This window comes from Cylas formicarius, unplaced genomic scaffold (genome assembly GCF_029955315.1).
Source record: "Cylas formicarius isolate icCylForm1 unplaced genomic scaffold, icCylForm1.1 PGA_scaffold_7__23_contigs__length_41026272, whole genome shotgun sequence".
In the NCBI taxonomy this organism is placed as follows: domain Eukaryota; kingdom Metazoa; phylum Arthropoda; class Insecta; order Coleoptera; family Brentidae; genus Cylas; species Cylas formicarius.
In genome coordinates, this window is record NW_026844352.1 from 40,633,960 (window position 1) to 40,656,965 (window position 23,006).

Here is a 23,006-nt window from a genome sequence, read left to right on the forward strand (position 1 = left end):
AAAAGAAAACAAAAATTGAAATGCACAATTTCTTTCACCCTGTATATATTTTTATATATACTCTAGTAGACTGAATTCTGCCTTTTTAATAACATCCTATTAGTCCGTACTGTTACATTGTCTGTAACTCAAATAAAGACCTTTATAATTGTTATCATATTTTTCTAGTGTACTATGAAATGGCATTCATATTTTTTGAATTATACTCAATAATAATATAATATATTAATCAATATAAGAAATATTTTTGAGTTGAAAATTCTGTGATAGTATATTAAACGCTTTTACCGATATGTTCACTTTTTGACTTTACAACCATAATTACGTCGCAATTATTTTATTTATTTACTGAACCTTGTCTTTGATTTTTTAATGTCTTCTTCGTGTGTTATAATGGCATCAGTAGAGCAAGAAGAACGAAAAAATGCAATTTATCTAGTTGTTTCTGGCTTTTTGTCTCTCGTTTTAGTCTTCAAACGAAATTACAAAGTATGCCCCCACCATTTTTGTCGTCAAATTCAAACACAAATTTTTTCATCTTTCAAAAATTTATTCTAATTAAATCAGATCCGATTTCGTTAATTTCGAGCTTTAAATCAACACACCTTTTACGACTTTTACGACGGTAATTTTATTAGTTTGTATGTATTTGTGTAACTGAACAGCAATAAATAATACCAATGTGAATTATTATACAAACATTAAATAAATAGGAACTTTATAAATATTGATATCCTAATTAATATACAATAAATATACAATAAGTTTAGTAGACCGAGTCTCGCTTGTTGGTGTATATTAATATTTTTTATTATAAATTAAAAATTCAATTTAATAATATTCTTCTGACTCGTTCATATTTTCATTTATTATCTTTTTTTTGTCTTATTTTCATCTTCCAAAGGTTCGATCCAAATCTCATTTTCACTGTCAGATTCCATTTCATACTCGCTACTACCCTCTCGAAACTTTTTTTCCCTATAAATCCTGCAGAATACCCTTAACTTTCGTCCCGTTTTCAGCGTCCACGAGTATCCTCAGCTATTTGTGGCAGTGGTACGTAGCCTCGTTTGCCCACGTCTCCGTCAAAGATCACGTTTTACTGCCGGTACATCAGTTGTTTGCCACATTCCCGTGGCACAATTTTTGGCCCTCCGTTACCGACTTGGAATGTATGCTGAAAGTGAGTTCGAATTATAGTCTGTTTGCTAAACAGCTTGCAAAAGGATTTAGAAAAAGTTATCTTCGGTTAGGTTGGATATATTATTTTAAGTTCTTTTTAAAGTTATAATAAAACTCAGACATTAAAATGAAAAATCCTGACTTTGACAGAATTTTTCAACATTGGGCGCCTAGATCACAAAACCTTGCACACCTAGATTTTTCTATCTGGCACGGACCATGACGTTTGACACCTTGCCGCAGGCTTCGCTTCTTTCCGTAATGGCGTCATAAATTTCAGGGCGTAAAATCTACACAACTCGAAGGGCTATGATTGCCATTTTGTATTGGTCATTTCGTAATTATTAAGTTCAATTGAGTCTACAAATATTAATCAATATCAAAAAAGAAATTTATCAAAAATGATAACTTATATACTGTAAACTGTGATTTAAACAGAACTTAATAAATTGTAATATAGTAAATAAGTGAAGAATGATCCTATTAGACTGTTTATAATTTCATAACTATTATGTCCGAAAAACCCCTTTTACAATTTGCCGTTAACTTTTTAAGATAAATTAGTGAGTTTTAAACAAAAATTTGTAGATAGATATTTTGGAAAATTTTTCGGAAATTAAAAAATCTCAATATCACCCTAATGGTTGGCATTTACCCTTCAATTTAAGTAAATGGAATCTCTTTTTTTCTTCAAAGAAACTTCTACAAGCCACTGTAAATAATACTATTTACGATCTTCTGGATCGATTGTTACTGAACATCCTTAATTTTTTATCATTTGTTTTGCAACACCCTGTATATAAAACTATATTCTATAATCAATCACGTGAACAATTATAACGAGAAGTTGATTAAGTTTGCACGCGTTGCGAATAGGTCGTGGATCAATACTTGCCCGATTGTCATTCGTTTCTCGGACACGTTTTCATTTCCGTCCCGTGGACGAATTGGTTCGGACACTATGCGGACGCCCCTGTCCAAGTGAAAAGCCGGATCCATCATTGTTTCCTCAACTTAACCGTCAAACTGATCAACGAACCGAAAATAAGGGCGAACTATTCGGAGAAAGCGAAGGCTCTGCTGGTGCAAGCGGAAACTTTGGACTGGCCGACGTTAGACCCTGTCCTCTATCAGCACGTCATGGACTGGCTCGTTATGTCCTACGAGGCGTCCATCATATTCAAGAGGGACCCGCTTGACCTGGATTGCATATTATTGCGGTAAGCGACCTGATTAACATATAACATAAGTATACTATAGTTAATGGAGATTCTTATAAAAGTATAATGGAAGTGACCAAATTTTAGCCCCATATAAAACTTTTACTAATTGATTTGCAAAAATTAATAAGTTTTCGTTAATTTTAGATTGACTGTTTTATTGTTCTTATAAGATCGCTGTAGCATTTCAATGGAGAATCTTATGAAAGCATAATGGCAGCGATCAAATTTTAGGCCCATATGAAACTTTTGCCTACCGTTTAATTTGCCATAATTGATGAGTTTTCGTAAGTTTTGTTCTTATAAGTTTTATTCTTATAAGACCCGCCGTAGCACTTTAATGGAGAATCTTATAAAAGTGTAATAACGGTATAATTAATAAGTTTTCGTTAGTTTTAGATTGACTGTTTTATTATTTCTATAAGATCGCTGTAGCACTTTAATGGAGAATCTTATAAAAGTATAATATCGGTATAATGAATAAGTTTTCGTTAGCTTTCGATTGACTATTTTATTATTTAGCTTTTTAATGGAGAATCTTATAAAAGTGTAACAACAGTGACCGAATTTTATTCTCATATAAAATTTTTACTCACCATTTAATTTTAGTAATTGGTTAGTTTTCGTTAGTTTTAGATTAGCTATTTTATTATTTTTATAAGACCCGCTATAGCACTTTAATGGAGAATCTTGTAAATGTGTAATAGCAGTGACCAAATTTTAATGACATTTAAAACTTTTGCTAATAATTGATTTGCAATAATTAATAAGTTTTCGTTAGTTTTAGATTGACTTTTATTATTCTTATATAAAACAGTTATATCGCTGAAATGGAGAATCTTATAAAAACGGTGACCAAATTTTAGTCCCGTATAAAATTTTTACTCCTGAAACTATTTGCAATAATGAATAAGTTTTTATTAGTTTTAGATTACCTGTTTTATTTTTCTTATGAAACAGTTATATCACTGAATTGGAGAATATTATAAGAATTATATAAGTATAAAAACGGTGATTAAATTTTAGTGCCATATAAAACTTGTACCCTCCATTTTTTTGCAGTAATAAGTTTCGGTTACTTACTTTTAGGTTACTTGTTGTGTTATTCTTATAAAACCGCTATAGCACTTTAATGGAAAATCTTTTTAAAGAACAATAACGGTGATTAAATTTTAGTTCTAAAAATATTTGCGATAATGGATAAGTTTTGGATAGTTTTAGATTACCTGTTTTGTTATCCTATAGCACTTTAATGGAGAATCTTATAAAGTTATAATAACGGTGTTCACATTTTAGTGCCATATAAAGCCTTTACTTTTCATTTGTTTGAAATAATAAACAAGTTTTGGTTAGTTTTAGTTTACGCGTTTTATTATTTTTGTAAGGCTTCTATAGCACTTCAATGGAGAATCTTATAAAAGTATAATTGCGGTGACCAGATTTTAGTTCCATGTAAAAGTTTTAATCTCATTGTAGAACTGTAAAAACTTTTATAAAATCAACGGCTTCTTACAAGCACTTGATAAATATTTTGCTATAAAACGTTTAGCTGTTATAAAATGACAGGGCGGGCGACTTAGCGGATCTTCCTGTTTTACACGTAACACGTGAGGGGTCTTTTCTTTATTTCCAGTGAGAAGTTCTGGTCTTTGGAATGCTTGACCCATAGCTGAGAAAGCAGTGTTAGTTTCATTAATAATAGTTCCCGGGTAATTATATTGTGTGACTCTTTGGATTCTTGTTTGGTTTATGTATAGATTGGCCCCATTGATGTCTTGCTTACTTTTTATTAGAAGTTTGGTTTTGGCGGTGTTTATATCAAGTAAAACTTGCATATTGAATAAGGCCTCTCTTGTGTCTACAGCGTTCACCAATCCTAGATCCTATTATGAAAAAGTAATCGCCAGTATCTTGGCCCGAGCTTCTTTGGTTTGGTTTATCGATTATAGATTTCTATCGATTCTATGGTTTCTGCAAGAATTTTATCGAATAAGATTTTATTTGGTTTAATGATCGTGTTCGGCATCAGCTGATGCGTTCAATTGTCGTAGTCTTAAGGCTTTTACGTCTTTGAGCCTGGTTAATATTTTTCGTAAGCGGGAATCATGTTATTCCTTTGGCTCCGCCCACATCAGGTTTCAGTTAAGTCCTGAAGACATCAACAGCGGCGTCAATATGGATTCTATGGATTCTTGAATCGATTACATGCAAGAATTTTAGTTTTACCGAATAAAATTTGATGTCCGGTTTCGTGATTGTGTTCGGCAACTGTTGATGAGTTCATTTGTCGTCGTAGTCTCAAGATTTTTATGTTCTTTGAGTCTGGTTGATATTTTTCGTAAGTGGGAATCCTGTTCCTCCATCAGACCGTATATAAGAATGTATAAAGTAGAGGCTCCGCCCGCCTTAGACCGTATATAAGCAGGTATAAGATAGAGGCCCCGCCCACCTCAGTCCGTACATGAGCACGTATAGAATAGATGCGGTTTCATTTAAGTACTGAAGACATCAACATCAACTGTCGCTATCGGCATCGATATTTTATAGTTTCTTGGCAACTGTCGCGGGTTACCACGCGACCTGGCCGGAAATGACGCCCGCGCTGCTCGCCAAAAGGCAAATCTACGTGAGGACCGTGGCGAAGCTGCTGTCGATATACGCGGGCAGACGCAAAAACGCGATCGCATCGCGTCAGAACGAGATCCATAACGTCGTCTTCGACCGTTTGAACGAGTTGGAACGCGTCGTCGATACTCGCGACGAATTCGACACCTTGCTGAGAGAATGGACGGCCGTGGTCAATATCGACGGCGTAGGGGTCGCCGCGACTCAGGCCTTCGTCAAATGGATTAAGAACAAACCTAGCGACGGGATGGCGCTGAGGTCGCTGCTGCGCACGCTCGGCCTCTGCGTAGACGATCCGAAGTGTCTGGCCGAACTCTGCGAAGCGACGTTGACCTCTTACTTCTGCAACGTTTGTAAGTAATAACTCGATCGATAATATAGGAACCTTTTGGTTATGAGAATTAGAAATACACTCGAAATGTTTGTTCGGAAAGTGGGGATGGCAAATATAATATTTATAATTTTTTCTAATTTTTTTCCCCTTTTCTTCGACTTTGATTAAGTATTTCACGGTTTTTTCGAAGATTTCACTGATTTTCAAAAACATTTTTATATGTTTCTGTCGTAATTAATAAAGTGTTAAGTTAGAAAGAAAATTTTATAATTTTTTTATTCACGTTTTTCCGTTTCTTCAATTTTAATTAAGTATTTTTTTTCATAGAGACGTGTACACGTTTAACATATTAAGTTTGGAATTTCGATTGTTCGTCAGGATTTCACGGGTGTTCTAAAGATTTTACACATTTTGAAAAATAATTTTTGGGTTATGTGGATTTTGTTTCCGATTTCTCTCGTGATTAAAAAACTGTGAAGCAAAAATAAAAAATACACTTAAAATCATTTTCTAGAAACTGGAAAAAATGTATTGTCAGTGTCAGTGGTTAATATAAATTTTATTTTTATTTTTTAATGTTTTTCCTTTTCTTCAATTTTAATTAAGTATTTGTTTTTCATAGAGACGTACACGTTTGACATATTTAGTTTGGTATTTTGATTGTTTTCCAGAATTTCACGGGTTATCTAAAGATTTCACAGATTTCCAAATAATCTTCCACATCAATCGATTTTGAAAAATAATTTTTAGGTTATGTGGAATTAAAAATCTATTACGTAAAAATAGTTTTTCAAACAGTGGGACGGTGTATTGACAGTGTCAATGTTAAGTTATTCAATATAAATTTTATAAATTCTATGAAAGCGGACATATTTTTCAATTTTTTTTTTGCTTTTTTTCTTTTTCTTCAATTTTAAGTAAATTTTATTCCTAAAAAAGTGTAACACTATGAGTTAGGAATTTCGATATTTCACCAAGATTTCCCGGGTTCTTTAAAGATTTAGTTTGCAATTTCGATTGTTCGTCAGGATTTCATGGGGTTTCTAAAGATTTCACAGATTTTGAAAAATAATTTTTAGGTTATGTGCAATTTTTTTCTGATTTCCTTTTCTTCAATTTTAATTAAGTTTTTTATTCAAAGAGACGTGCACGTTTGACAAATATGGCATGGAATTCTGATTGTTTGTAATTAAAAAAACTATTAAAAATAAAACATTTTCCTTTTTTTCAAAAAGTGCTTTTCAATTTTATCAAAGCCGATCTATTTTTGATAATTTTTCCTTTTCTTCAATTTTAATTAAATAATTTTCTTTGTAGTAATAACACATTTAGTTAGGAAGTTTGATATTTCGCAGATCTTTTATTATATTTGGAAATTTTTTTGTAAAATCAAAGCGGACATATTTTTCATTGTTCCTTTGTATTTTTTATTAAGAATTTCTATAAGTCTTATTTGTTTGTCAATGAGAATCACAAAACTAACCGAAACTAAGCAAGTGGATTTCTTGAATTCAACAATACCAATGCTTAGGTAATACTTATGTAGTTATTAACTGCTATAATGGGTGATTCCGCAGAATATTTTTTGTTCTTGTCATTGCTGCGAATTTTCCTAAATTACATACATTTTTTGAAAGTATCCTATCAATAAAAAGCGTGTTTCGTGTCTACTGATCGTGGTTTTGACCAAGGCACACGATTCGTGACCAACATTCCCTTCAGCAATGGCAATCGTTAAATTTTCGCTAATTATTGAGGTTATAACGTTTTGTTTTTAACCGATAAATTGAGTTTTGGTCGCGGTATTGCAGTCGAAAATTGCGCGGAACCTACGTGGCAAGAAGTTGTCCGTGAGACGACGATACAGTCTTCGAAACGAACGGAGTTGGAAGAAGTACTCACGACGAGCGGCTCCGTGTTGACACTGAACGTGATGCTGATGCAGCGCGCTCAGAAGTGCACCGATAAGGAGGCAGTTTTGAACACGTGCATCGAATGCATCGAACGTGTCAAGGTTAAGTACGTACATATTTCAGCACTGCGTGTGTTGCTGATGCCTCGCCTGTTTGCTAAAACTGCCCCTTATTCTATCCTGTACCTTCTTATATACGGTCTGTAGGGGGCGGAGCTAAAGGAGGGGCATAAAAATTGTTTCGGATTTCAGTATTGGTGAAAGGAGTCACTTTCTATTCACCCTCATTCAAACTTTCGCCATTATGGAAATCAGTCGTCAGTTCATGTCTCTCCGCCCCCCTCGGACCGTATATAAGAAGCTACAGAGTAGAATACGATCCAGTTTTATTGGAGCTGCGAAGAAGGCAACAGGATGATGGCAGAGGATCTAATAGCATTACAATAACTAATTTGTGTGTTGTTTAGATTTTTTTAAAATTTTTTGATTGAGGTTGTCGTTTTGTGAGGGAAGCGACAGTACATACTTGACACTGGGTTTTTGTACGTGAAAACCGTCGAATCTCCCAAAACTGTCAGCGCCCATGTTGATTTTAAGTGACAGTTCTTATTGGATTCAATTTACCACTCTCTGCATTTTTTTAATGATTTGTCCGGTGGAGGTTGTGCGGTATTCGTCTTTGTCTTCTTCTTCTTTGCTTGGCCGCGACTGCTAGGATGAGTTGGCCATTGGACATTATTAAATTTAGTACGTGCAAATGTTAAAGTATTAACTTTGCATGAACGATTCGTCGATTACCAAGACCGAAAAGACCGAGTTTCTGCAACATTTTTCGGAAAATTGCACATTTGAAATAAACCGAACGAGGAACAACTTTTTCACATAAAATTTTTCGACATTTTTAATAATCCTAATTTTTTATATATGTATATATTTTTTAAAATGTTATTTCTGAACCTTATTAGGTTAATTTTGAAAAAGCCAATAAGAATTTTATTATTTTATTGATTTGTTTACGTCGACTAACGAACTTCAACTGTCGTTTTCCTACCAACTAATGCTAATGACACACGCCTGTCACAAAACAAAAAACTTGACTATAACCTTCTTGCTTAGCATTTTCGGTCTAGGATATTAAATTTTTCCTACATACATACATTGTGTCCCAGATTACTTGTAATCACAAGCTGTTAGTTTTTCGTAAACAGAATTATGACATTTTGTTTTGTTCCCCGAGATACAGGGTGAAATAGAAATTTTGCCCTTTTGGGGTGGTATTGTGTTACAAATACCCTGTATGATAGAACAACTGTAAAAACTGCAATAGGTAGTGATGTAGAATCCTTTTTTTTCTCCAATAAACCATTTTCGAGATGTAGCTCAAGTATAGTATTTTCTAAATGGAGCTGCCCCTATTTGTGATGCCAAAAATTCGTTCTTTTGATGTATTATATGAAAAACGCAATTTAACCGTAAAATTAATTACCACTTTTAATTCAGTTTAAAATTTATATTTTTGTTTTTTTCAATTGTCTCTGCGATTGTCAAGATGATCTTTCATTAATTAAGATCTATCCACTATAGCGGTGTTTACCTTTTTTCGATACCCAAGGTCACAATATTTGGTTTCGAAAGTGGAGGGCCTCCAAGTATTTCTCCTTTTAGCGAATCGACTGAACCAAAGATCCCTCTAGTCTGGTTTACAATTTTACGACTCGCCCTGGATCATTGCGACAAAGACGAAACCGGATCGGCCATTTTGCTTTACAAATTCGCGCAAATTTTACTGCATATGTCCGAGGACAAGTCCGGGAGCCGCTGGGGGCGGGGCATCTTAAGTGCCATCGGTATGGCGAGACAGGAGTGCGTAAGCGTGAAGTAAGCCGTCCAGAGTACTAATTCGTTCGAGTTATATTGTCACCCCGCCCTAGTTTTAGATTCCTTTGCCGGGCTTTGGGCGGCTACATTTTAGCCCAGTTGCCCGAGATGAAAGGCCATCCTCAGACCGTGCGACGGACAGGGAACGCCCCATGCGGGGCGGGACAACCGGGGGGAAACACCGAATGTTCCAAAGTTTTGATGGTACTGGATTTCGGGCAGTCGCAGGGTAAAATCAAAGACTGCGCCGTATTAGCTCTGAATCAGGTAATTTTACGTTATTACCAGCGCAAAGCCCTTCAATTTACTTTCGAAATTTGGTCTGTAGATTCAGGATCCCGGCAATTCCCTTCGCAACAGCAAAGCGTTCTTGTGGCTGCTGTTGAAGCAATTTTACGTGAAGCCGTATTTGAGGGACATCGGGTAAAATCGGTGATGTGATATACGAATAAGTTTATTGTGTTATTTTGCAATTTAAATAAAACATCAATGAAACGACCCGATTAATTTTCTTTGATTTTTATTTTTCAAATCGAATACTAGCGAACTTAGGCCTAACATAGTGATATAGTGAGTTAACAGAAAATAAATTTATCACAAGCCAATGTAATCCGGATTACCAAATAACATATGGCGTTGTAGGTATATTTATGGTATATATATATAAAAAAAGGAATATGAAAATTTTCCGCGACCACGAGTTACAAGTTCAAATAAAAATCGAATATACATCAGGTACAAATGAACTAATCGAATAGGGTTTGCACTGTACATTTCAAGTAGTTTTCCGGAGCCAATTTTTCGATGACAGACAAAACATTATGTGGGAAAACCGCCAATTTAATATTTCAATGTATAAAAGAGCTCGCTGGTTTTGTCAATCGGCTTTTCGTTGTTGTTAGTTGCAAAGACATTATATCCACACGAAATTAGAAATATCAGAAATCACGTGCGTTTAAAATGCGGTCTTCTATCTAATTAGGCCTAAGGATAATCCTCTGTATATAGGCCCCATCTTCTTTTATGCCGTTTAACATCCGTCTTGGCAAAATAATGCGGTCTTGGAATTCCACGGTCTCTATTATTCCATCGGTTATATTTTTGGTATGCTTTTATTATTTACAAATCTTCTGGAATCCTGTGCAGTTTGTTCTGTTCCTGCTGATATAAGGTCTGAGGTGGGCGGAGTTATAGGAGGGTGTGAACATTGTGACTAATGTCCTCCGGCCCCTCAACCAATATATAAACAGGTGCAGAGTAAAATGCGAGCCAGTTTGGATGATGATGATTGGCGAAACGTCAGCAAGTTTGGTTTGGATTGGTAAAGAGACCAAGCAGAAGGAACCCAGTAGATTTGCGAATAATATTATGGTAGCCCGTATAAAACGACCATATACATATACATCCACACAATCCTTTATTTCTTTTTAGTTGGGATAATGTAGCGTCTACGTGTCTTAATCCCTCCGTTTATCAATACTCCATGTTTGTTCCATTAGTGTAATAGTTTTGGTTAGTTAGGAATTTGAGAATCGCGGGCGTTTGCAATTAATATTTTTAGAGTTAAAACTACCCGAGCTGACATCTATCGATTTTTGTATGGTACGCTTGGATATAATGCCTTTGGGCGTGTCAGTGATTGTTAAAACCCCGAGATGAAAATTGCGATTATTTACGACCACCCAAAATGTAACTACTACTACGTTTATTATCGCAGTACGAAAATGTTTTATAAATCTCAGCTTCAGCCTAGGCAAACTGACTAGCTAAAAATTTTACAATGCTGCAAAAGACCACATTCACGATCAACACTTCCATCAGCACACCTTAGATATACGACGAAGGAAAAATTTCAATTAAATCACAGTCTCAATAATCCGTTAGCGGCACAGCTCTAACCCACGCTGCCGCTGGCACCACTGCTGCCGCTCATTTTCCTCCCGGGAACGCTCGACATCGACTTGAACCCCACCGAGGTGGCGCTCATGTAGAATTCCTCTTCGTCCGCTGAAGAGGGCGCGGGTGACGGAGACGGAGGCGAAAAGATCCGGTCCTCTTGGTCCTGCAGCATCTGTCGGAAGTCTTGAATCGATTCGTTCAAGGACCACAGCTGGGAGAGGAGCGAGAGGTCCTGCTGCCTGAGACTGTACTGTAATGAAAATCAAAGGAAATGAATAGGGGCGTATCTGATCTATCTATCATTCCAACATATAGTTATTCGCGTTCGTATGTAAAATTTATTTTGGGAGGTCTGCAAAATAGTCAAGAAGTGACAAAGTACTACAGATCGCTGATTATAAACAGTATATATACAGTTTAAGCGTAGAAATCCCGATACTCGATAACGGTCTACCTTTAAAGATACACTGAATTCTCTCATCAGAGAGTCTCAGGAAAGAGCATACAGAACAAAGTCAAGAGAAAGAGCGTATCAAACAAATACCCTGCGAAGGAACACACACAACTCACAAATCGTCCGAAGCTCAGCTATATAAGCCTTGTAGCTTTAGAATTAATTAAAATAAGTGGTGTAAACAAAAAATAAAGATAATTGACTTGCGAGAATCTTTTAGTATCTCTAGTTTGCATTCTACTCAGTACCTGCTTATATACGGTCTGAGAGGGAGGCGGAGCTAAAGGAGGGACGTGATCATTGTCCGGTTTTATATGCTGGAACACTACAAACTCCTGGTGGAGGATGTTCAGAGAATTTTGGACAACTTTTGATATGCGGTGTGGGGTTGTATTTCTTTAGGTCTGATTTTCTATCGATAACAAAATTTAAGATGGGAGATTATAAAACCTATGTTAGGACGTAGTTCCAGCGGTTAAGAAAAAAAATTCTCGGATTTTTCGTTGATTACGTGCAAGAATTTCAGTTTCGTCGAATCTTATCCTAGCCTTGACGCTCTTCATGTTCTTGGAGCTTAGTTGATATTTTTCGTATTCCCTGCCGCCTGGTATCTGAAACTGAATTTTGTCGTTGACGAATCAAATATGTTGAGAGATTTTTGGCCAAGTGGTAAATCCTGGGATGCTACAGAACATTATGGAAGAAAAAATTAAGGACAGAAGGTGTCAAGGGAGAAGAAGAAACCTCGTGGCTCAAAAACTTAAAGGAATGGTGTGGTGCGACACCAAACCAACTATTCATAGCAGCTGTTAACAATATTAGCTTAGCCATGATAATATCCAACCTCCGTTAGGAATATTTCTTAAGAACTTTTGATATGTGGTCAGTGACTTTTTCAATGTAAGGAAGGACAACAAACAGGGTTATGGTTAAGTGTATTTTATGATGCATTTCCATAGTTTTGGTTTTAGATGGAAGATGTCGACTGCTTTCTTCTCAATGGCTCCCATAAATATATTCTTTCTTTCAAAAATTAGGACTCCAGCGAATAAGGCGAGTTATGGATATGCTGATTATAATATAATTCTAATCGATACGAGGAAATTGACCGCCTAATAAACCGCCGCGAGTCAAATCGCCGACGGACCTGAGCGTTACTCGGTGACCTGGAAGTCCGCTAACAAGATAATCTCCCGATTTAATCGCCTTTAAATACGATTACAGCGTTAATCATTGGACCGGATGTCCCACTAATAGCTCTCGTTTTTATTTCGACAAAAACGATTCCTTCTGTTGGATTTGGGAATTTAATTGAAACTGATTTTTGTTTGCTTGCAAGAAATTATATATTTTGACATGGCAACTGGTTGGACAACACCGTGTCTTTATCAAATGTAATATTTACAAACTACCTGCTACTATATATACCGACAATAAATGACAATAAAACCGTATTTAATGTTAAGAGGCACTTAAATCTAACCGATCGTTAACCAACACATTTGAATGTCTCCTTTTGTTAATCTCCAATAAATTTAATTTTTTACTTTTTGTGGCTGTATGTAAAATATCAAAATTTGCGTCAAAAATGTGTTTTTCTGTGTAGCGTAATTAGAATCTAGACTATTGTTTTTAAACTCTCTTTTATGTTCGTTAATGCGGTTCTTGAAGGATCTACCTGTTTGTCCAATCAAATTACATCGATTTTGCGAAAATTCCATAGTGGTCCGCAAGAGCACGATAGAAAAACATTGCGTGCCTACAAGAATTTAAAATAAAAAAGGTGATTCGCGCTATTTGCGACGAACTTCCCGCTCACCGACGATTTTTCGAAAGCAATCTTGTTAAAATTGCTAAAGTTATAACCGTCCCAAAGAAAGGGTGTCCAAGTAGCATTAATGATTTTAGACCAATCAAAGATTATTGAAAAAATTGCAGCTAAACAACTTCGTCAGTTCCTATGCGATAACAAAATCCTCCCAGACACTCAATCTGCTTTTCGACCTCTTCACAGCACTATTTCTGCCTTGCTTCATGTTACTGATGATTTATTGAGGGCAGCGGATTCTAAATTAAACTCTTGTCTCATACTCTTGGACTATAGCAAAGCGTTTGACACCTCGGATCATCACCACGTATGTTAAGGAAATAGGACCGCGTATGTTTGTGTGTGGCTTAAGGAAATATGACCACGTATGTTTGTGTATGGCTTAAGGAAATATGACCACGTATGTTTGTGTATGGCTTAAGGAAATATGACCACGTATGTTTGTGTATGGCTTAAGGAAATATGACCACGTATGTTTGTGTATGGCTTAAGGAAATATGACCACGTATGTTTGTGTATGGCTTAAGGAAATATGACCACGTATGTTTGTGTATGGCTTAAGGAAATATAACCACGTATGTTTGTGTATGGCTTAAGGAAATATGACCACGTATGTTTGTGTATGGCTTAAGGAAATATGATCGACCACATGTCCCCTAAAAAGTCTTCTATTTAAAAGATAAGCTAGTTTTTCGCTCCGAAACCTATAATGAAATATTAGGGAGAACACTGTGGCTCAACACAGGCATGTGTACACTTCTTTGCCTTATCCATCTTGAAAACTATTTCGGAAGAATATTAAAGGCATGTTATTAGATACATAAAGTGCTGATTGGGTTTTTCGTCTTTTAATTAATCACAGAGTTATTTCTATTATTACGTTCTTCTGTTTTTATTTTATTTTTCTATAGTACAGGTTATCTCGTTACAAATTGTATTGTCAAAAAGGTGTATAATATATAGATTAATTGTGTTGGGTTAATGTTGAGTAGCTGACTTCGTCCTTGGAGAATTTAGTGTGTATTATGTATATCTTTTTTTTGTAGAGATGATCAACAATTTTTGTCTGAACCATTTTTGCTGTAAACGTATTTTTGCAAACTTTCACCACAATAAAATGTTTTGCGCAAGACGTATTGATAGGGACGGACTTTTCACAACTGATATTTTGAACATTCATAGCGATTTATTAGTTTTACGACCATTATGGGATCTTAATGGGCCAAGAAAAGTAGCGCTTGAATATTCCGATCGTTTTCGTTATTATTTCGCTATAAAAATGATCCGAATAGCAAACGGACCGACGAAAAACTATTTGCCAGAAGCGATTGCGGTATTATCCGTGCCTCGGTTCAGCTATAGAAGGAAAAAAAATCAACCTGTTCGTCGGTGTGGGCAACAGTGAAAGTTCTCCGACATTTCGGTTTTGCAATAACGCAAAGGCTGCGCGATTTTCAGCTCCCGGCGGATAAATGTACCGTTTTGTGGGAGTAACGGTGTACGACGCGCATTGTTCTCGCTCTGGGAACCGAATATATATATACGTAAATTAGATTTCCATCTCTGAAAATTAAACGCGAGACTTCTGGGTCCTTGGTTAGTTTTGATTTTATTACGTTCTGCGTCGTAAATCGTTTTTTCTTTTACAATCGCTGAACATTTAAAAACAGACTTTTAATTTATTAATTGACAGATATGCACCTCTACTGAAAAAAAAAATGGTGGACACCAGAAATCGACTTAAATATTCAGGAAAGGGATCGGTTGCACAGCAATAGGATTTAATGAATATAAAGCTCCAAGAAACGAAGTAAGCGACTAAGCAAAAAGAAATATACTTTGAAGGCAAGATATCTGCTGTAGACGCAAAATTTAACAAGTACAGTCGAGACTCTATATGACGAATTTGAAGGGACTGCTTTCTTTTTTTCGTTATAAAGAGTTATAGGCGCTTAAAAAATAACAATACGCATATGTGTTCCATAATATTTAATTATATACTTAGGAACATTTTATATAAATATTTAAGAACTACATTTAGTGTTTCAAATAATCGGTTATTTTCTTGTGAATTTTTTTAGTATGTCAATACGTATCTCGTATATTGGCTTGTATTTTCACCATTTCTTCGAGACGGGCATCTTCTTCTTCCTCTTGGACAAATTTTCCATTAATATGCTAGATGCAGTCAACTTTATTAGTAAGGCTTGGAAAGAGGTGACAGCAGAAACAATTCAACACTCCTATCGTCATGCAGGACTTATTACCGGGACAGAATGCGAACAAGACTTGGAAGATGATCGATCAGTCACTAAGCGAGTGGATAAAGCAGTTTCAACCAACAATTACGTTTACAAGTGAGGAGTTGCAAGATTTTATGGTGATATATCAGGACTTGCCTACAACAGCAGACTTGACAGAGGAAGCCATATTACAACAAGCAAGAAAGGGTGAGGAAGAGCACCGAGAGGAAGAAGAAGATGAAGAAGTTGATCTGGGACCATCACCAACCATTCACCAAGCCATATATTACGTAAAGCTGCTAGAGAAATGTTTCATGTATCATGGGGAAGATGCCCCTCTCGAAGAAATGGTGAAAATACAAGCCAAAGTACGAGACGCGTATTGGCATACTAAAAAAATTCAAAAGAAAATGACCGATTATTTGAAACATTTAATGTATAAGGTTGTTCGGAAAGTCATTTCGTTTTTTCCCGTCAGAGTACTTCATTACGTTTCTTCGAAACCAACTTCACACTTAAGCCGCATAACCATTATATGTCTTCAGAGCTGATATTGCAAGGCTTGTGTGTGAAAAAGTTCTATTAATTCTACGCAGTAGTTTTAGGGTTGGTGCCCTTTTAAATATGGAGAGCAATAAGCAGCATTTTCGTCATATTTTACTTTTTTACTTCAGAAAAGGTAAAAATGCTGTCCAAGCGAGAAAAAAATTGACGGATGTATATGGAGAAGGCGTGTTAACAGTACGCCAGTGCCAGAACTGGTTTGCAAAATTTCGATCCGGCAATTTTGATGTCGAAGATGCACCACGGTCTGGAAGGCCGGTCGAAGCTGACAAAGATGCGATAAAGGCATTAGTTGATGCAAATCGGCGAATAACCACACGAGAGATCGGTGAGAGATTAAATTTGTCGAATTCGACTGTTTATGGCCATTTGAAAGGCATGGGCTTAACCTCGAAGCTCGATGTGTGGGTGCCCCATGTCCTTACGGAGCGAAATTTGTGTCGTCGCGTTGACGTGTGTGATTCGCTCGTCAAACGTCAAGAAAATGATCCATTTTTGAAGCGGATTATTACTGGGGACGAAAAACGGGTTGTATACAACAATGTTAAACGCAAGAGGTCATGGAGCAGAAAAGATGAACCGGCTCAAAGCGTGTCAAAAGCCAACATTCACCAAAAAAAGGTGATGCTCTCCGTTTGGTGGGATGTCAAAGGAATCGTTTTTTTTGAGCTTTTGCCGGACAATACAACGATTAATTCAGAAGTCTATTGTCATCAACTGGACAAATTGAATGATTCACTTAAAGAGAAGAGGCCCGAATTAATCAACAGGAAGGGTGTAGTGTTCCCACCAGGATAATGCGAGACCTCACACAAGTTTGGTCACTCGCCAAAAACTTTTACAGCTTGAATGGGACGTACTGCAACATCCACCATATTCTCCAGATCTGGCGCCTTCCGACTACTATTTGTTCCGGTCCCTGCAAAATTTTTTGGATGGCAAAACCTTTACCTCATATGAAGATGTCAAAAACCACCTGAACCAGTTTTTTGCCAGCAAGGACCAAAACTTTTATGAGAGGGGAATTATGTTACTGCCAGAAAGATGGCAAAAGGTGTTGGACCAGAATGGCCACTATATAATTTAATAAAATATTTATTCATTATACGAAAACTGTCTTTCATGTTCCCCAAAAAAAAACGAAATGACTTTCCGAACAACCCAATACTTCTTAACTATGATTGGTACAGTTTGCTGTAACTTTGAAGTTCGGCGAGACTCGAAACACACTTTATACGGGGTGTGTGCACAATATAATTACATCGATTCTGCGAAAGTTCCATAGTTAATAAATAAAAGAAATACAAAATATTCTTCTTTTGTTCGTTCTTTGTATAAGCGCAACTGCTAAAACTGCCACTTTTACGATAAGTTCAAATCAGTTCATTAGTCTCGCGAAGAATTTAATATTTCCTTAAATTATAAACATTGAAAAAAAAAAAAAGGAATTGTTCCAAAAAGTTACAATAAATGAAATTAAAATTAAATTTGCGTAATTGGTCTCAAGTATGGCAATTAATTATGCGATATTTAAAAGCGTTGTGTGTGTGTGTACGGTATATAACGGTACCTGTGTGATAAACGATAGCGTAGGTTTTGCTAATATTTGTAATATATTTCCCGGCATAGCAGGAAGAGCTACTCATTTACTGTTATTATTAGAACGCATCGGATCCGTAGCAAAGAGTGGTTTTATGTACAGAGCGTTATGTTTAAATCTACTAGAAACCAAGAAACCATCCTTGCCATCTCAAACAGCTAAAGAAATTCGATTTGAAACAGCAAACACCCTTAAAATATCAAAATTTAATAAAACTAATGTTGCAAAGGTTGAAAAAATCAAGATATTCTTACAGACCGATCATATTTTCCTCACCTATTGTCGAGCTCTTAAGTTAAAACAATTTACAGGAAAAACTGACAGCTTCGTGCTTAATTCTATTTCGTTTCATTGAATAGTTAAAAAATCCAAACGATGTTTTGGATGGTTAAATCCCTCTTTATTAAAACCCTCAACATTATTTCTGATATATATTATTATATAACTAACCAAAGTTAACCAACCTCTCTCATCTTAATTGAAAAAAATGCTTGTGTGGAACATATTTTTCTTGTAACGGTAAAAATTTGATTGAGAAGAAAGCCCTTGACACCATCCGTGTAGTTATTGGGCCTAATGGTCAAGAATCTTCTTCTTCTTCCAATGCGTATCCATTAATGGATGTTTGCGATAACATTTTCCATTGCTTCTCTGATTCTTGCGATATGTATCAACGTCTGTACATCATGCAGGCCAGTCCACTGTCTGATGGTTCGAAGCCACGACATTTTTTTTCTTCCGATCCCCCTCCTGCCTTCGATCTTGCCTTCAATCAACAGTTGTAAAAATTGATATTTTTTGTTTCGCATGATATGCCCCAGATATGCCATTTTCTTCTTCTTAATTGATTCAAAAAGTTCACGTGGTTTGTTAACACGTCTTAGAATTTCATCGTTGGTCAATCTAGCCGTCCAGGGTATCTTGAGAGTTCTGCGGTGTAGCCACATCTCAAAGGCCTCTAATTTGTTTATTGTAGTTGTCTTCAGTGTCCACCCCTCCATGCCGTAAAGGAGCACCGACCAAACGTAGCATTTCACGAATCTCATTCTTAGGTCAAGGTCAAAATCGGAGCAGGTTAGCACTCTTCTGAACCTCAAGAAAGCTTGTCGGGCCTGTTCTATACGGTATTTTATTTCGTTGTCCGATGTCCAGTCTTCGAAAAGCCAGGTACCCAAGTACTTGAATTTGTCCACTCTTTCTATGGGTCTAGCGTTAAATGTTATGGTGGAGTTTTGAAACGTGTTTAGATTCCTGGATATGATCATGAATTTTGTTTTTTTGGTGTTAATATTTAAGCCCATTGATTTACTCTGTTCTCCTATTTTATTGACCAGTTGTTGTAGGTCGTGTATATTGTCAGCGATTAGGACCGTGTCGTCCGCATAACGAATATTATTAATCCAATGGTCAAGAATCTCTACTAGATATTCTTAGCCCTTTAAACTCTATACACCCCATTAGAAAATGAGACTTTCAAATGTATTGCATGTTCAATCAATTAGATTTAAATACCTCTTCATTATTAAACTTAAATTTTCACAACAACATTAATTAAGGTTTTAAAGTTTAACGGTGGGCATTTTGAAATTCAACTGTCGTTAGCGTTGTATACTGTTTAATTCCCGATTATTATTAATATTTTTTATTTTAATATGTATTTATGCTATTTAAATTAAAAATGTTAATTTGTAACGTACTGTTTTGAAAGATTTACCGCATTAATCCTGCAGGTTAATAATGCTAGTCTGCATTTCCGCTTGCCTTTCCCTAACAGAAATGCATATCGCGATACCCATTATAACCTTTCTGTAAATTAGAAGCGCGGGCAGAGAATAAAAAAGTCGTTAACACCTGTCGACTTAAAACAAGAGTAACAATTTTTGTGGATTTGTGATTCTAAGGCCTAAGGCAAACTGTTCTATTTTGCAATATCAGTCTAAATAAATAAAATACAGGGAAAATAAAAAAAATGTATTAGGTAAAGTGCCCTCTAGTGACGGACTTCCGAAACACTTTTATTTTATAACGACGACTTTTACTACATCAGGGCTGTGTATAAAATACCAACTTATTTCGCTGACAATTAAAGCCACTGTGTTATCAAAAATTCTTGAAAAATATCACGGCAAAACCTGATTTACCGCAAAATTCCGTTCCATGCATATGCGGCAAAGAATCCGTTGGAGAAACCGGACGAAAAATATCAGCTAGACTCAACGAGTAGACCGTATAGCAATAGCAACGAAAATTATTGAACTGTGAAATCCTAACCAAAACCAGAGACTAGCAGCGTTTATTTCCCATGAAAAATACGATAGTAATCTTGGAAAAAGCAGTTTCGAATGTCTAAACAATAGGTTGTTTATCTATTAAAAAAAAATGAGCAGAATGTTATTCATTCGAAGAATCGGTATACACCCTGTAAGTTTACGCCGAAGCATCTCGAAAGTAGATTTACATGTAAAACACCGCGACAGAGGCCGACGGGAACGAATTTATTATGTTTGTTCAAACATATTATTAATATTCGTGACTCATGCCTTTAAGTTCGTACGCTGGATCGGTGCCGTCGTACATATTGAGTCGACAGAATGGACGATCGATTTTGAGTCGATAACAACCGGATATTTCGATCGAAATTTACGATGTTAACCGAATAGTGCAAAGGGCCGATGATTCATAGTTTCATGAGATGCCTCGGGTGAAGACCGGTAAAAAAAACCCCAAATTTTTATCTAAAATATCCACATTCAATATTCAAGGTAAAGTGTGTTCATAGATAGAAGAAAGTGACTAACTGATACGACTTAAGGAAAGACCCAGGTCCGTACTTTGCTTAAAATTTAATTATTTGTAGTTATATTAGGAAAGATACTAAACGTTTAAATCTAAAATAAAATAAAATTACAAATTATTTTTATTACCTTTATTATTATTAAAAAATATGTTTTACTATAATTAAGTAAATTTGTAATAAGTCAGAATTTCTGATTTAACTCAAAAATCTGACTTATTTTTCGGAAATTCTAACTTGCTTTTCAGAAATTCTTGAATTTTATTTTCACTAATTCTAACTTAGTTTAAAAATTCCGAATTATTTTTCAGAAATTCCGGTTTACGAAAAAATGTTTTAGTTTAATTAAGTAAATTTTTAATAAGTCAGAATTTCTGTCGCAAATATGACTTATTCGTTAAATATTTTTCTAATAAAGCTAAAACATGTATGTTATTTTTGATGGACTTTCGTTTTCGTAATATTGAAAGGATAGCTTTTGATTTTCGATTAATTCTTTAGATATATAATTTAAAATGCGTTGGGTATGTTACGTGCTAGAAAAAATCTGTTAATGTGGGTCCGATGAAAGAGACCAATAAAGCACATTTCGTATGGGCGTAGGTAGGATTTATTAGCGAAACGACTCGAGACAGTTGTTACAAGTCAGCACGAATCCTCTTGACTCACTTAACATCGAAACACCCGCATCTCCTCTCCGAAATATTGGCGTCTGTTAAAGATAACATCGACCGGATAAAATCTTTGGCTCTGTACTTGTACGAAGAGCTGCCCCTGTCAGTTTGGACGCTTACCTACAATGATTTGGAGATAATCGCTGGGTGAGAACTTATTTTTTTCTGCCAATAATTGCTTTTATTTACAAATCTTCTTGATTCCTCCTCAATCGACGTTTGGTCAATCATCCCATCGGAGCTGAAACCGATTTGCATTCTATTCTATATCTGTTACGTACTGGTTGTGGAGGGCGGAGCTAAATCAACAGTCATCAACAACAATTTCTGAAGAATCCGGAAGATTTGGGGAAGTTTCTTTGAAAAATTAATAAGCCCTTGAAGGTCTGACTCTTTTCTTACAGAGACCATAACATTACTATTTTTCTTAATATGATGGGTTACATATCAAAACCTCACGTGATTATAAAATTCTTCGTCAATCTAGTTTCTAGTTTCTAGCCAAAACTGATCTCAATACAAGCGAAACTGTAAAAATCCTTTAAAAAATCCAACCTCCAAAATCTTGTGAAGGAATGTAAGCTTTTGAGAAGAAAGCCCTCTAAAACCACTCTACGTTGATGATACTTTTGTTATTGGGCCTCAATAATTATAGCAATTCCCATTCGTAGATATTCTCATGAATAAAAAAAATCTGACCTAACATTACAGTTTAGAGTACACTTAAGCATAGAGACTGATAAAGTCTGTTCATAGATATAAGAACTGATACGAATTATGGAAAGACCTGGGCAAGCTGTAAGATTGAGATAAGGCCAAACAGGTCCGTACTTTGCTTAGAATTTAATTATTGGGAGTTTTGTTAGGAAAGATATTAAACAATATTTATTTATTTATGTATGTATTTACGTTTAAATCTAAAATAAAATTACAAATTATTTTTATTACCTACTTAAATTTAATTATTATTTGTTCTATATTATTTGCAATATGCGATTGTTCTGCTTTTTCTATATGTTTAACAAAATTTGCCCAACTTTGTGGAGGGATGTTAAAAATTTCGGTTTTCTATAAGTTTGAGGACATTGGAGTTAACACGGGGAAAAACATTGTTACGACGAATGGCAGATTTCAGTTGGTGCCAAACATATTCAATGGGATTAAATATACAGTGGTAAGGTGGAAGCCTTAAAACTGTATGCCCTAGATTTTTCGTGTAATTGTCACAGACGTATTCCTTTTGTAGATTCAAGCTTTGTAGAACCTCAATTAATTGCTTTATGGTATAATCTTCGTGAAAATGAATGTCGTTATTACACATGTACTTTTGGATTGTTGCTTTTGTGTCACATGAGGTAGGGGTTTTAGTCAACTTGTCTACTGTGATAACTTGCATTGTCTATTACAATTACGCTATTAGGATGAATGTTTGGAACTAGTTTGCTTTTAAACCAACTTTCAGCGGTGGTCTGTCTTCATGGTAATCCAGAGAAGAACCTTTAATATTTTTCGCAGACAGAGAAAGTCCATTTGGAATCCAACCATCTTTAGAGCCAGCATGCAAAATAATTTTACTTCTTTTTGATGGCGCACTAGACTCGCACGATTCAACGCACTGCATTACACACTAAATAAGAATGATTACTAACAAACTTAAACTAAGTAGTATACCAGACCAAAAAATATTACACAGGTAGGTATAAAACTATTTTCTATTACGGACCACAATTTTACCTGAATTTAAATTCCGAAACTTTAGGTAATAATCTCGTTGCATTGTACGTTAATGACCACCCTTG

The 23,006-nt window shown here is 35.6% G+C and overlaps 2 protein-coding genes across 2 annotated transcripts in view; one reads left to right on the forward strand and one right to left on the reverse strand.

The window, feature by feature from the left end:
* The window catches only part of LOC132704650 (ectopic P granules protein 5 homolog), a 44,351-nt gene extending 34,704 nt beyond the window's left edge, over nucleotides 1–9,647 (forward strand). Inside the window, exons 25-31 of the mRNA XM_060674790.1 lie at nucleotides 1,023–1,183; nucleotides 2,059–2,402; nucleotides 4,950–5,380; nucleotides 7,173–7,380; nucleotides 8,939–9,151; nucleotides 9,205–9,418; nucleotides 9,480–9,647. Of these exons, the coding sequence (XP_060530773.1) occupies nucleotides 1,023–1,183; nucleotides 2,059–2,402; nucleotides 4,950–5,380; nucleotides 7,173–7,380; nucleotides 8,939–9,151; nucleotides 9,205–9,418; nucleotides 9,480–9,578 (1,670 nt within the window). The 3' untranslated portion in view covers nucleotides 9,579–9,647. The remainder of the gene's footprint in view (nucleotides 1–1,022; nucleotides 1,184–2,058; nucleotides 2,403–4,949; nucleotides 5,381–7,172; nucleotides 7,381–8,938; nucleotides 9,152–9,204; nucleotides 9,419–9,479) is intronic.
* A 373-nt stretch (nucleotides 9,648–10,020) lies between these two features.
* Nucleotides 10,021–23,006, reverse strand: part of LOC132704651 (uncharacterized) — a 34,857-nt gene continuing 21,871 nt past the window's right edge. The window contains exon 5 of the mRNA XM_060674791.1: nucleotides 10,021–11,300. Within this exon, the coding sequence (XP_060530774.1) occupies nucleotides 11,046–11,300 (255 nt within the window). The 3' untranslated portion in view covers nucleotides 10,021–11,045. The remainder of the gene's footprint in view (nucleotides 11,301–23,006) is intronic.